At 41.2% G+C, this 15,309-nt stretch overlaps 1 protein-coding gene and 1 long non-coding RNA gene across 2 annotated transcripts in view; both read left to right on the forward strand.

Annotated features, from left to right (window-relative positions):
* The window catches only part of LOC138173822 (HHIP-like protein 1), a 103,126-nt gene that overhangs the window by 30,125 nt on the left and 57,692 nt on the right, over positions 1–15,309 (forward strand). The window contains exons 3-5 of the mRNA XM_069103907.1: positions 2,451–2,594; positions 5,725–6,053; positions 13,059–13,185. Coding sequence (XP_068960008.1) covers positions 2,451–2,594; positions 5,725–6,053; positions 13,059–13,185 — 600 coding nt within the window. The remainder of the gene's footprint in view (positions 1–2,450; positions 2,595–5,724; positions 6,054–13,058; positions 13,186–15,309) is intronic.
* Positions 10,005–12,206, forward strand: LOC138173810 (uncharacterized). The gene is made up of 2 exons (XR_011171539.1): positions 10,005–10,538; positions 11,969–12,206. It is a non-coding gene; the product is annotated as an uncharacterized lncRNA (long non-coding RNA).

Consider the following 15,309-nt stretch of genomic DNA (forward strand, 5'->3'; position numbering starts at 1 on the left):
GAGAGAGAGAGAGAGTTCCAGGAATGGGGGACAGCTAGTAAAAACACCCAGGCTTGGGAGATGGAGTGTCTGTCATGTGCAAGGAAACCAGTGCCTTGGGATCAGAGAGTGTGTGGAGGGGAGTGATGTATATGAAGACTGGAGGGTAGGAAAAGACCTAGTTATGAAGGTTGGGTCTTTAACTTGCCCATTGGGGTATAAGGGGTAGCAAGGTGGCACAGGGAAGACTCATCTTCTTGAGTTCAAATTTGTCCTCAGATACTTTGTAGCTGTGTGACCCTGTTTGCCTCAGTTTCCTCATCCATAAAATGAGCTGGAGAAGGAAATGGCAAACCAGTCTAGTATCTTTGCTAAGAAAACCCCAAATGGGGTCACAAAGGCAGACACCACTAGAAATGGCAACAAAATTGGGTTGTAAGTTGCAGGGATGGTGTTTTAATACTGGTCTATAAACCCAGTATTCTTTCCACTAAAGCATAATTCTTCTCATTCAATCCTCCCACTATGAGGAAAACAATTTTCAGATTTTCCCCTCAGTGTCAGCTGTCATGTTTTCCCACTCTTGTCAATGTACTTGTCTTCAATAACCATTCTGCTTCATTTTAACTGGAAACTTCTAATCTGTTGGGGGCTGGAAAATAGGATCACCAAGTTTGGAGAACAGTGTATAAAGTGAGAGTAAAATGTCATAAAATACTTCCTGCTAGTTCTCTTCTTTGGAACTTTCAATTTTTAACCTAATTGTGCTATCTCCCCCTACCCTCATTTAATTATTCTTTTCTTTAAAATTTCTTTCTCTGTATTTAAATCCATTCTGATCATTTGCATCTAGGCCATTCTCTTTAAATTTCATCAACACAGATTGTCTTCCCGTGCCGGGAAAAGATTCCCTTCTATTTTTATCCATCCTTTAAGGCTCAGTCAGTCAGCAAGCATTTATTAATCACTTACTATGCAAAGCATTGGCTACAGATACTAGGAGAAAGAGGAATATACCCTCAAGGCGGTTACATTCTGATGAGGGAAGATAACACATAAAAGGAAGTTGAAAAAGGTGGAGAGAGGATATTGGTACCTGGCAGAGTGGGTTGTTACAGAAAATCCAAATTATATCCTGGAGATGACGGAGATGTGGCTGTTCCAGGTACCCTCCTTAAAGTGGAAGGAGCCATTTAATTAATTGGAGGGGGAGGTCACAGGGGCAGAGGGTTCTTCCAATATGTGAATTTCAGAGCTGGAGTGAGGCTTCAGGATGAAGAGGTTTCTGGGGCATGGTAAAGGAAATTCACAGCATAAGATGGTCCAGCTCAGGCCATCTTGGATTCCACCCTTCTCCCTCACCAACCGGCTCTCTCTGGCTACTTTCCTGAAACTCAGAGTAGGCCTGGTGGAAAGAATGCTGGACCTGAAGTCAAGAGACCTGAATTCAAATCCTGCTTTCAGTTATTTACTAGCTGTGTGCCTGAGCACATCACTTAGCCTCTCAGGCTTCTGTTTCCATATTTGTAAAATGGAGATAATACTCATACTACCTACCTGACGAGGTATTATGATCCATGATAAAATGTAATATGGGCAAAGCAGAGATCCATGATGAATATGAGGAGGAAAAGACCACTTTTACCATCAGGAAAGGAAGGGTTTGAGGAGGAGTTGGCACTTGACTTGGGCATTGAAAGTTTTCATGGCATGGGTACCAGCCCTAGTCCATGAGAGGAAGGCAGGGTGAGATTGGGGAAGAATTAGTCCTCTAGTAGATAGGGCAGTTTTTTCAAGTACTTCCTATGGCCAGGCATTGTGCTAATGCTGGGGAGACAGATACTGGAAAACAAGATGGTTCCTACTCTCAGTACTCTTACATTTTAATAAAGAGAAGACAAAACATAAAGGGAAGCTGGAAAACCCAGGTAGGGTGCAAGGTGGGATAGGAAGGGTTCGAGTGGACTCATGCCAGGGCAAAATGCCAGGTGAGGAGGTAGAACAATCCAGAGAATGAGTTGAGCTGAGATTGAAGTGGGCAATGAATGGCAGTCCTGGCCAGAGACTCACCAATTAAAAGAATAGGCTCTAGGAGAGAGTGGGGTGGTCAAGGGTGCTGGGAAGGAGATGTCCAGACAGATGAGTTGAGCTAGGATTGAAGTGAATGCAATCAATGGGCTGAGTGAAATAAGTAAGGCCAGCCAAATTGTTTCTCCCCTCTGGGCCCCAGTACCTTTGTAAAATGAATAGGTTGGGCTTAGAAGATCTCTGTGGTTCCTTCCTGCTTTGACATGCTAAGGTCTATGACCCAGAGGCCCCTTCTAACTCTCATAGACTATATTCTTAGAATCATAGAACCTAGCATATCAGGGTTAGAAGGGACTTCACAGTGATAGGGTCCTTTCAACTGTTTCATTCTGTGACCCCATGCAAATGTGACATTCTGACTTGAGGGACTTTTTTTAAATTAGGATAATTTTGGAAATTGAAGAACCAGCATCTAACCACAATGGAGGACAACTGCTCTTTGGAGATGATGGGTATCTTTACATCTTCACCGGGGATGGAGGAATGGCAGGTGATCCATTTGGGAAGTTTGGAAACTCACAAAACAAGTAAGAGCTTCTTTTTCTTGTAGGGAAGAAAGCGTTTGTTCCCATTGAATCAGGATACCTTGTTAGGATAGTACAAGTGTGTCCCTGCCAGAGAAGTGGGAAGGAGGAGATGGGCTTTTTCTCTCTCAAGGTCCTAGTCTGAAGCTTCTGCTCATGACTAGGCTCTTTTGAGCATAAGGCATTAGCACTGCTTTGGGGGATGGCTAGGTGGTGCAGTGAATAGAGCACCAGCCCTGGAGTCAGGAGGACCTGAGTTCAAATCCAACCTCAGACACTTGACACACTAGCCATGTGGCCTTGGGCAAGTCACTTAACCTCAATTGCCCTGCCCTCCCGCCTCCAAAAAAAAAAGGCTGCTTTTATCTATCCCTCCCTTCTCATTGACTGTGTGAGTGATGTTAGTTAGTTAATATACATCAAGAAGAAGCATGTTGAGAGTGTGTGTTTCTTCCTGGGTACAAACATTCTTAACTTTAGATAGCACCCAATGGGGATAGTTTGCTGAAAATCTGAGTTCAGTGTAGAAACCCCTTCAAGGAGAGGAACCAAAGGGCCATCCCTGACTGTCAAGGACCTCTGTTTTTGGATCACCTGCTCTGGAGTTCCCTTCATTGGCATGGATAATTGAGAGTTGACTATTTATCCATTTCTTCCAGTTTAGTAAACAGGTGGCCCATATAAACCTAGTAAATATAAAAACAAAATTAGCATCTAGTTAGTGTAAATAAGGACTCTGGATTTTTAAGGCAGCTGGCTTGATTCCCTTGGTGAGATGATTGAAATATTTCTGAGAAGACAAAATAAAAATAGAGTACATTGCTAATTACAATAATTAAACCTATCATAATTAGTGATTTTTGCTTTCATATAGTATAGGGCAAAGACCTTCTGAACCCGCTAATTTTTTTGATGACTTTAAAGGCAAAATTCAGGAAATAAAAATGTAAGAACTCACAGGGGATAAGGCAGAACTTTATTTTAAAAAACATTAGTTTTGTACCCCTAATTCCCACATAATATGAGGAACATCTCATTATTTAAATGTATTCAAGGTTATGTCGAGGGCAACATATAACAAACAAGCCTCTGAAATTATCTATAGCAAAGTCTGAATTCAGTTCCAGGCGAAATAAAAAGATCTCTTGTGCCCTCTTCATCCATCCAAACTTGGAAACTGATTGTCTAATTTCTTCAACCTGCTGTTTGAGGCAAGGTACATCTCAACTTAGTATCAATCTCCTTCTCCAGATGCATAATGATAATACTAATAACCATAGCCAAGGGATGAGTGGATTCCATGATTTACCAAGTACTTTTGAATATATGTTATCTTTTTCTATACTAACAGCAATCCTATGAAAAAGCCAGTGTGGTTATGTTTTTTCCTGTTTAACAGATGAGGAAACTGAGATCTAGGGAGGTTGAAAATGACTTGACCAAGGTCACTCAGCTAGCAAATGGCAAACTCAGTCCCATTGGGACTCGGGTATCCTGACTCTTGATCTGGTGCTATCTTGATTCTATTTCACCGTTTCCCACTGTGCCCTTTTATATGTCTTATGTACCTGTCAAACCATTGAGCCCATTATCACCTTCAAATGCTTCACTATTTCCTGCCTTTACTCTTTTTCTTGGTAACTAGATGGTGCAGTGCATAGAGCACTGGGTTTGGAATCAAGTTCAAATCTGGCTTCAGATACTTAGTAAGTATCTATATATGACCTATATGACCCTGGGAAAGCTACTTAATTCTGTTTGCCTCAGTTCTTTATCTGTAAAATGAGCTGGAGAAGGAAATAGCAATCCACTCCAGTATCTCTGCCAAGAAAATCCCAAATGGGTCAGGAAGAATCGGACATGACTCAGCAGTGACAACTGTTTTCTTCATCTGTTCCTGTTAATTAAAATGCCTTCCCCTCCCCACCTCCATTTTTGCCAGTTGGAATCTCGTCTATTTTTCCAGGTCTGCTGAGAAACTACTTCTTCTCTGCAGCCTTCCTTGATTTTGATGGCCAGAAATTATTCCTCCTTCCTCTGAACTAATAAAGTACTCACATCTCTCTTAATGTACTTTCACATTTGGCTTTGCGCTATGATTATTTGTGCTTGTGTTCTATCACACTCTTAGACATAAATTCTAGGAATGCAGAGACCACATCTTATTCAACTTGATGTCTACCCCTCTCTCACTTCAAGTATAGCAGGATATCGTGAGGCTAATATGGAAATATGTTTTGCATGTATAATGGGTATCATATTGCTTGTCTTCTCAATGGGTTGGGAAGGGGCTGGAGGGAGAGAGAGGATTTGAACTAAAAATTTTAAAAAATGAATATTAAATTTTTAAAAACTATACCAAGAAAAAATATAGTAGGATCTTGCACATAATTGATGATCTGGAACAAATAAATGTTTGTTTAGTTGAATTGAATGAAAGGTTTTGGGTTTTTGTGGCTGTTGTATGTGTGTTTGTTGGAATCCAATTTGTATCTGCTATTCACTCCATGTATGAAATTGAGTAAGTCCTTTTACACAACTGAACCTCTGTTTCCTGATCTATAAAATGGGGGTTTTAGATCACATGAGTTGTCATGGATCTTAATTATCTAAAACTAGATACATGTTGTTTCCCCCCAACAGTATATAAGCTCCTTGAGGACAGGGACCGTTTCATTTTATCTTTGCCTTCCCAGGGTCTAGCACAAGGCCTGGCAGATAGTAGACAATAGTAAATACTTGTTGAATGAATTACATGGACTCATAAGTGGTGGTCAAGAGACAGCTTTGTAAGCCCCAAAGATAGACATGTATAAGAGAGACAATGTGCAAAGCAGATTGAGAATTGAGTTAGGAAGACCTGGCCTCAACTTGCCTATGACCTGTACTGGCTGTTTGGCTTTGGGCAAATCATTTAACTTCTCAATGTACCAAGCAAACTGTGTGATGGTAAATTAAAGAGCAGGTGCTGGTCTGCATTGGTAGAAGGACTTTCCTCACTAGGAGTTCCCCATACTCATTAAATCACAGGTCTGTTATCCTTCTTCCTCCCCCTGCCTCCAAAATGCTTCCCTGTTTTTGTTTTTGGTTTTTTTTTTTTGAGTTCTGTTTTCTCTCCTCTGATTGTATTCAGGTCAGCCTTACTTGGCAAAGTATTGCGGATCGATGTGAATCACAATGACCGAGGGCCTCTGTATAGAATCCCTCCTGATAATCCTTTTGTTGGTGACCCATTGGCCCGACCAGAAGTCTATGCCTATGGTGTGCGGAACATGTGGCGCTGCTCCTTTGACCGAGGCGACCCCATCACCAAGGAAGGGCAGGGGAGGCTGTTCTGTGGAGATGTTGGCCAGAACAAATTTGAAGAGGTTGACATCATAGAGAAGGGGAAGAACTATGGCTGGAGGGCCAGGGAAGGCTTTGAGTGCTACGACAAAAAACTATGTGCCAATTCTTCACTAGGTAATTTGTTTAAGCCAACTCCATCCCTTGCCCTGTTCCTACCCCTAATCCCCTATACCTTACTAAGGATGGTTCATAGACCTATATAGGATTTCAAAGTGGGAAGACACTTCAGACATTACCTAGTCTCACCTAACTGAAGCATTGATCTCCTCTATAATAGGGATAGGGACTAGATCTGTGATTTTAGTGGTACAGGGAACTCCTGGGTGAAGACGCCCCACAGTCAGAGCCAGCACCATATCTGCAAATCTTAGCAACCTAGAGGACCCTGGGAGGTTGTGACTTACTCAGGGTCACAAAGTCATTATGTGTCAAAGGCAGGACTTGAACCCAGGTCTTTTTGGCTTTGAGGTTAGCTCTTCAACCACTACACCATGTTCCTCTCTCTTCTCTACTTTTCCTAATAACATCTCTTCTGGCTTTAAAATTCTATGATCTCTTCTAGTTATATGGTCTCTGATTGTTGTCTTCCAGTGATGGGGATGTCACTACCTTCCAATGTAACATGCTCCAAATTTATGTCATTCTGGTTGTTAACTTCTTCCTTATTTTAAGCTTAGACTAGATTCTCTCTAGGTTCTACCCGTTTGTCCTGGTTGTGCCCACAGAAGCCTAGCAAAATAAATCTATTCTTTGTTTGACTTGGCTGTGATACAGCTGCAAGATCACTAGAATTGGAGTCAGAAGACCTGGGTTTGAATCCTACCTCCGTGTTTATAACTCTTAAAAAGAGGTCACTTCAGTTTTTTTGGTCCTTATCTTCATCATCTATAAAAAAGAGAAGATTGGACCAAATGATCTCTAAAGTTCCCTTTAGTCCTGGCACGATATGAGTCTGTGAAATATTTTTTTTCAATTTATTTATCTATTTTTAGTTTACAACATTCTATTCTACAAGCTTTTGAGTTCCACATTTTCTCCTCCTCATTCCCCTCCTCCCTCCCCAAGAAAGCATGCAATCTGATATAGGCTCTACATATATATTGACATTAAACATATTTTCACATTAGTCATGTTGCAAAAAAAAATTATAACCTATGGAATGAACCATGAGAAAGAAGGAACAAAACAAAACAAAACATAAAAGAGAAAGCAAACAGTATGCTTCAATCTTTATTCCGACTCTGTAATTCTTTCTTTGTATGGGGATAGCATTTTCTATCATGAGCCTTTTGGAGAAGAGTCAAATCTATCAGTTAGTCATTGCACAATGTGGCTTTAACTGTGTACAATGTTCTCCTGGTTCTGCTCCCCTCACTCAGCATTAGTTCATATAAGTCTTTCCAGGTTTTTCTTAAGTCCATCTGCTTATCATTTCTTATAGCACAATAGTATTTCATTGCATTTGTATACCACAACTTGTTCAGGCATTTCCCAATTTATGGGCACCCCCTCATTTTCCAGTTTTTTGACATCACAAAAAGAGCTGCTATAAATATTTTTGTACATGTGGGTTCTTTTCCCATTTGTATGATCTCTTTGAGATACAGCCCTAGAAGTGGTTTTGCAGGGTCAAAGGGCATGCACATTTTTATAGCTCTTTGGACATAGTTCTAAATTGCTCTCCAGAATGGTTCGATCAGCCCTGTGAAATATTTAGCAACAGAAATCAAATGTCCCTCAAGTCTTCTCATATGGGTTAAATATCCCCAGATCTTCAGCTGAGCCCCCATGGAATAATCTTTTTGTTATGCTCATCTTGCCCCAACTGGCGATGTTCCATTAATGAACGTTTGATCAATTTTAGGACACAATTTGATATAGGTAGTGTACTCAAATGGAGGAAATCACTAGAATGCACATAAAGGATCCTTTCTGGCTGCACATTCACACATAAAGCCATATATTAACACCATCTATGCTCCATTGTATTTTTATTTCTTTTGTTAAATATTTCTCAATTATGTCCTAATCTGGTTGGGGGTACTTGGTAGTGTTGCCAATAGACTGTGTGTTTGACACCTCTGGTGTATAAAGAAACCCTGTTTACTAGCTGATAGCATACCTAGGTATTGTCTTTTAGTTTTGAGTCCTGGGTAGTCACTGCAATTGAAGAGAGCTATCATATGCCCGTAAAGTATTTTCTTCTCGGGGCGGCCAGGTAGCACAGCAAGTAAAAGCACCGGCTCCAGTGTTGAGAAGACCTGGAGATCGAATCCCGGGCTCAGACACTTAGCACCCACCCAGAAACACCTGGCCGTGTAACCTTGAGCAAGTTACTTAACCCCAATTGCTTAGGGGCGGCCGGGTGGCTCAGCGAGTGAGGGTGCTGGCTCCAGTGTCGGGATGACCTGGATCAGGTCCGGGCTCAGATGCTCAGCACTACACCCAGAAATGACTGGCCGTGTAACCTTGAGCAGGTTACTTAACCCCGGTTGCTTAAAAAAAAAAAGTATTTTCTTCTCTAGGTTAATCACTCCCAGTTACTTCAAAGAATCCTTATATGTCATGGTTTCGAATCTCACCATCCTGGTTGTCCTTCTCTGGATCTTCTCCAGTTTGTCATTCTCCTTTCAAAAATGTGATACCCAGAACAAAACACAAAACTCTGTTGTAGACATTGACCCCACTGGTACTGGAAGCTTTCCTAGCAATTATGGTTTGATAGAGAATAAATCCCTTCTTTCTACCTCCACTTTCCCTTATTCAAAGGTGGCAGGTTATGGTGAACTATTTGTGGAAAGAAGTAACAGAGAGCACTACAGACAGTGGATACAAGAGACTAGTATTGTCAATTCCCAACCCTTGTTTTCATTCTGTTTTCCAAATGAAATTCAGTCATAAGTGTTTTTTTTCCTTTTTCTTTTTTTAGATTTTTTTTTTTTTTTTTTGCAGAAAAGTCCTTCAAAGGACTTGGGATTGGATTTTTTTTTTCTATATTTCCTAATTTTTTTCCCCTTAAAATTTCCCTTAAAAACACAAGAGCTGCCACTTCTGAGTAGAACCAATGAGTGCTTCCTCAGTGCAGGATTCTTAACTTTCTGAACCACAAAGATGCTACTGAACAGTCGGCCAGAGGAACCAAGCTCAGGCAGAAGAGTAAGCAGAGTTGCCAGGGGATCCAGAGAGAACTATAACAAACTCGTTTTTACCCCATGATACATGGTCCATTTTGGCATGAAAGACTATGTGTTTGGGCTGTGAGTTGGAATTTAATATGGCAGAATGGACCTCAGAGGGTTTTGGGTATTGCTAACTTGAGTTTTTCTTGAGTTGTCTCTGAGATCTGGACCCCTTGATCTCTGAATGTAAATATCCTATGACCTTTCCATAGACTTCAAGGATAGGAAGGGGAACAAATAAGCAAATGTCATTAACCTTGTGCTACAGAATCATTATTGGCCATGGGTGTCCTCTAGGTCCAAGGCCTTATGCACTGATTTTTTTTTTAAGACAAGCTGCTGCATAAAACATTTCCAAGTAAGGACATATACATCACAGGAGGACATAGACGCAGACACACAAAGTTACCCAGAAAATTAGACTTTCCAAAGCAAGAACACTGCCCCAAAGAGATCTCTTGTGGTTATCTTGTAACAGTTCTGTAGCCATAGTGTAAAGGCCAATTTAGGAACATAAGCCCAGAAGTTCTGCTTTTTTTCTCCTTCCTTCCCTCCTTCCCTCCTTCCTTCCTTCCCTCCTTCCTTCCTTCCCTCCTTCCTTCCTTTCTTCCTTTCTTCCTTCCTTCTTTTTTCTTTCTTTTTCTTTTACCTACAAGCAGCCTCAGAGTGGGAGAAAGGTACTTGTGCTTGTTAGTTATAGGTAGTAGTTGCTGCCTTCCTGATTCTAGATGTCAATCTCTCCCTCCCTTGCCCACCTACAACCCTGATCCCCCAAATGTGATGACATGTACATCTTGTTAGGACAATGTGCAATTGAAAATTCTTTAAACCTTACTCAGCACAGCAGCAGCCCTTCTCTCTCCACAGTGGTCAGCTACAACCCTCGACTCCCCAGCAACCATGTCGAAGGGACTCACAGTTGGCATTGATCTTGGCACCACTTATTCCAGTGTGGGAGTCTTCCAACATGGGAAAGTGGAGATCATTGCTAATGACCAAGGAAACAGGACCACCCCAAGCTATGTCGCCTTCACTGACACAGAACGTTTAATCGGTGATGCTGCAAAGAATCAAGTTGCAATGAACCCCACCAACACAGTTTTTGATGCCAAATGTCTGATTGGTCGCAAATTTGATGATGCAGTTGTATAATCAGACATGAAGCATTGGCCTTTTACGGTGGCGAATGACACAGGCAGGCCTAAGGTCCAAGTGGAGTACAAAGTAGAGACCAAAAGTTTCTGTCCAGAGGAAGTATCTTTTATGGTCTTGACCAAGATGAAAGAAATTGCTGAAGCTTACCTTGGGAAGACTGTCACAAAAGCTGTGGTCAAAGTACCATCCTATTTCAACGATTCCCAATGTCAGGCCACCAAAGATGCTGGAACCATAGCTGGTCTCAATGTGCTTCGAATCATCAGTGAGCCAACTGCTGCTGCTATTGCTTATGGCTTGGACAAAAAGGTTGGTGCCAAGAGAAATGTGTTGATCTTTGACCTTGGAGGTGGTACTCTAGATGTCTCCATTCTCATCACTGAAGATGGCATCTTTGAGGTCAAGTCCACAGCTGGGGACACCCACTTGGGTGGGGAGGACTTTGATAACCCAATGGTCAACCATTTCATTGATGAGTTCAAGCGAAAGCACAAGAAGGACATCAGTGAGAACAAGAGGGCTGTTCTCCGTCTCCGCACTGCTTGTGAACGTGCAAAGCATACCCTCTCTTCCAGTACCCAGGCCAGTATTGAGATTGATTCCCTCTATGAAGGTATCGACTTCTATACATCAATCACCCAAGCCCATTTCAAAGAGCTGAATGCTGATCTCTTCCATGGCACCCTGGACCCTGTGGAGAAGGCCTTAAGAGATGCCAAGATAGATAAGTCTCAGATTCATGACATCGTCTTGGTGGGTGGTTCCACTCGAGTCCCCCAAATCCAGAAGCTTCTGCAAGACTTCTTCAATGGCAAGGAGCTCAATAAGAGTATTAATCCTGATGAGGCTGTTGCTTATGGTGCAGCTGTCCAGGATGCCATTTTGTCTGGAGATAAATCTGAGAGTATGCAGGACTTGCTGTTGTTGGATGTCACTCCTCTTTCCCTTGGAATTGAAACTGCTGGTGGAGTTATGACCATTCTGATCAAACGCAATACCACCATCCCCACCAAACAGACACCGACCTTTACCACCTATTCGGACAACCAGCCTGGTGTGTTTATTCGGGTTTATGAAGGTGAGAGAGCGATGACAAAGGATAATAATCTGCTTGGCACATTTGAGCTCACAGGAATTCCTCCAGCACCCAGGGGTGTTCCTCAGATTGAAGTAACATTTGCCATTGATGCAAATGGCATCCTCAATGTTTCTGCTGTGGATAAGAGCACAGGCAAGGAGAACAAGATCACTATCACCAATGATAAAGGACGTCTGAGCAAAGAAGACATTGAGCGTATGGTCCAGGCGGCTGAGAAATACAAGGCTGAGGATGAAAAGCAAAGAGACAAGGTGTCTTCCAAGAATTCTCTTGAATCTTATGCTTTCAACATGAAAGCAACTGTAGAGGATGAAAAACTGTAAGGCAAAATTGGTGATGAAGACAAACAGAAGATCCTTGACAAATGTAATGAAATAATCAACTGGCTGGATAAGAACCAGACTGCTGAGAAGGAAGAATTTGAGCATCAGCAGAAAGAATTGGAGAAGGTCTGCAACCCCCCCCCCCCCCCCATTATTACTAAGCTGTACCAGAGTGCAAGAGGCATGCCTGGTGGGTTCCCAGGGGGTGGAGCAGCCCCATCTGGAGATACTTCTTCTGGACCCACCATTGAAGAGGTTGACTAAACACACCAGAAAGAGCATTCCACACAGCTTTCCAAAAATTGAAGGACTCAAATTTGTAGCCAAGGCAGTAGCAGTTTAAAAGTAACATTTAAGCTACTGTGTAAATCTGGGCATTCTGAATACTTGAATGTGTGCAGAGGGAGAGAAGGGAACAATATTGCACTTTATCAATACTGTAAACAAGTGGAAATGCAATTGTCTTGGAGAATAAAATCTATTTAAAATTGGCACCATAAAAAAAAGAAAATTCTTTAAACCAAAAGTTCTTAACCTGGGTTTGGTATGTTTTTTTTAAAGAAATATTTTGATCACTGTTTTTTTTTTACATTACTGGTTTTCTTTGTGATTCTCTATATTCTGTTTTATTTATTTTAAAGATATTAAATGTCTGAGAAGGGTTAGTCTTCCCCAGACTGCCAAAAGGGATCCATGATACACAAAAAAGCTAAGAAACCCTGCTCTACCTTATGACTCAAGGAAGACTTTGGGTGGCCCTTCCAACTTCTCTCCCTTTTCTTGGCTTGGGGAGAAGACACCTGGGTCAATGAGACTGATTAGTGGAAAAGAAAAAAAAATTAGAATGTGGGAACTTCAAGTTTTGAAAGGAGCTTAAGAATAGATTATATGGCAAGTATGGCCACATGCAAATAATATGAAAATAATATATATTCAAATAAGGATATCTATCTTTATTTTTAAATTCACTTTATTGTGATATTCAAGAAAATCCCTATTAGAGATGAAATATAGGACGTACAAGAAGGTGGCTATGGCATCCATGAAAAATAACCATCCATACTCTACTTGAAGACTTCTAGTGATGGGCAACTACTGCCATTCTGCTTTTAACTAGTTCCAATTAAGAAACATTTCCTTATAGTGAGCTAAAATTTTCTTTTTTATATCTCCTGACTGATTGCTCCTAGTTCTGCCTTCTAGGATTAAGCAGAGCAATCATTTTTTCCATGGGATAGCTCTTTCAATATTTCAAACCATTCATTGCATCTGGTCTACCTTCTAGGCTGGAGCTTGACTGGGTGTAGCCCAGGCTGGTGGCCAAGTGCATGGGAAAACAGAAGTCATTTGTCTTCTCCTACAGATGATGTTCTTCCAATCTACGCATATCCACACAAGATGGGAAAGTCAGTCACAGGAGGCTATATCTACCGGGGCTGCGAGTCCCCCAATTTGAATGGGCTGTATATATTTGGGGATTTTATGAGTGGGTAAGTAACCATGCTGGCCAGCTCACTGGCTTAACAACATTACTTGCATATATTGTCTGTTTTACCTGTTACCTCATGCTGGTTCTTGTCCAAGTCTAACATTCAGTTTCTGGTTCACTATAACTCTCATAAATGCTGGAGGTGTTACCATGTTTGCTTGATGTGGTGGGTTTTTTGGTGCCTCTCACAGGGTCTAACATCCATATATCTTTCTCCCTAACCAACTAATGCCAAAAGTTCCACCATTAAGACACTGCTGGCAGAACAATGTCTATTTGACTATCTCCAGAGTAGAGTTTGAATGGCCCTTGCAACTTCACCCTTTCCCTGGTTTGGTAAGACAGGTTGAAAAAGAAAAAAAAAACATGATTTTCTTTATTCTAAGGCTTTGATAGTTGTTAAAAATGCAGCTCCAGTCTGAGATTCTAAAGTTCTTTGTTTCTACTCCTGAATATATCATTTGGAGCCCACTTGAAAAAAAAAAAGTTTGACCTATCCCTAGGAGATACTTATTTCCATAGAAACCTACATTACTAAACTATTTATAAGCTCTAGATAAATGACCTGTGTATTTCAAGCTATGGTCTATACAACTAGCTTCCAAAACTTGGAAGGACCCTAAGAAGATGCTGGGATAGCCTATAGCCTGTGGTAACAAAAAGGAACCCTGTATGCTTCAAACCACACCTAATACAAGTTATGACTTACTGAGTGGGAAGGAGAAGAGCTTGCAAGACAGCCTTAGGTATGTTTAGAAGTACCCAAACCACAAAGCAGCCCATAGGATGATTCAACAGTTCAACAAACAGTTATTAAGTGTTTTCTCTATGCTAGACACAGACCTAGACACTGGGATACCAAGACAAATTTGAAAAACTTCCTGCCCTCAAGAAGCTTACATTCTACTTAGAGGGAGGGGGATGCAACATTGTGTAGACAGATAAATATAAGATAATTTGAAGAAGGAGAAAATTAATAATTGGGGACAGGGAGGGATCAGGGAAAGCTTCATGGAGGAAATGGTACTTTAGTTGGGCCTTGAAGAAAAAGATAGGGCTTCTGACAGTCAGAGATTAGAAGAAATTCCATTCCATGACTAGTGTATGGTTTAGGCAAATGTATGGAGGTGGTAGATGGAATATTTACTTTGGATGGGTAGGCAGTGGTTGAGTTTGGCTAGAATGAAAGGTAGATGAGGACTCCTTCTGATGGCATTTAACAGCATAGGAATAGGAAAGGAGAAGATAGTGAATGTAACCCATGGTCGAGGTGTGACAGGGTGAGAATGACAATGTAGGATAAGGGGCAAAGGGATGTCAAGGTATGTAGTTTAACTGTTTAAAATTTACTAGGAAGAGAGGAAAGTGAGGCAAAAGCAGGTAATGAATTAGAAGAATAATGACAATATTGGAGGTCACAGTGAGGAAAAAATTGGTTTGGGAAGTGTGAGACAGAGCGAAAATTGGAAGCGTAAGAGGTAAGAATTTCAGAATTCAAAATCATGGCAGTAGCATAGTATGGGTCATGATAAGAGAGCAGGGAATAAGGTAGAGCCCAGTACTGAACTCCTTAAAAAGAGAGTTTGAGTGATTTGGAGAATGGTGGATTATAGCCACAAAAACCTAGAAAAGGTGATTGATATAGACAGATAGAGCAAACCTCAAAAGAGGAGAGATCCCAGAAGGAGGATCTAGAAGGGTCAATGGACAATACAAAGTAGAATGAGTCCTCTTGGTTCCAGGGCAAGAAAGAAGGAGAAACTCACATTAGAGAGGGTGACCAATGATAGATGTGATGTCTTCTAGAGCAGATCAGGAGCACCAGAAGATGAAATGAATTCAAAGTGGAAGGTCCAGAAGGAAGGATAACTTGTTAAGAGTAGAGATTCCAGAGAGCACAATGGAATGAGAGGGCAGAGGAGACTAAGGATAGAAATGAGAGTATTATAAATACCCAAATTAACTGCAAAGGATGTATGATGGAAGATGCTATCGTCCATCGAGAGAAAGAATTGATAATTGTGTATAGAATAGTTTTACCAGTATATACATATTAGCATCTAATGGTAGCCATCTTTAGGATGAGGACATGGGGAGGCTAGGGAAGAAAGAAAGGAAAAAAAAG

The sequence above is a fragment of the Petaurus breviceps genome, unplaced genomic scaffold, assembly GCF_028583685.1.
Source record: "Petaurus breviceps papuanus isolate PSGF00001 unplaced genomic scaffold, PetGlider_PUasm1.0 65, whole genome shotgun sequence".
Lineage (NCBI taxonomy): Eukaryota > Metazoa > Chordata > Mammalia > Diprotodontia > Petauridae > Petaurus > Petaurus breviceps.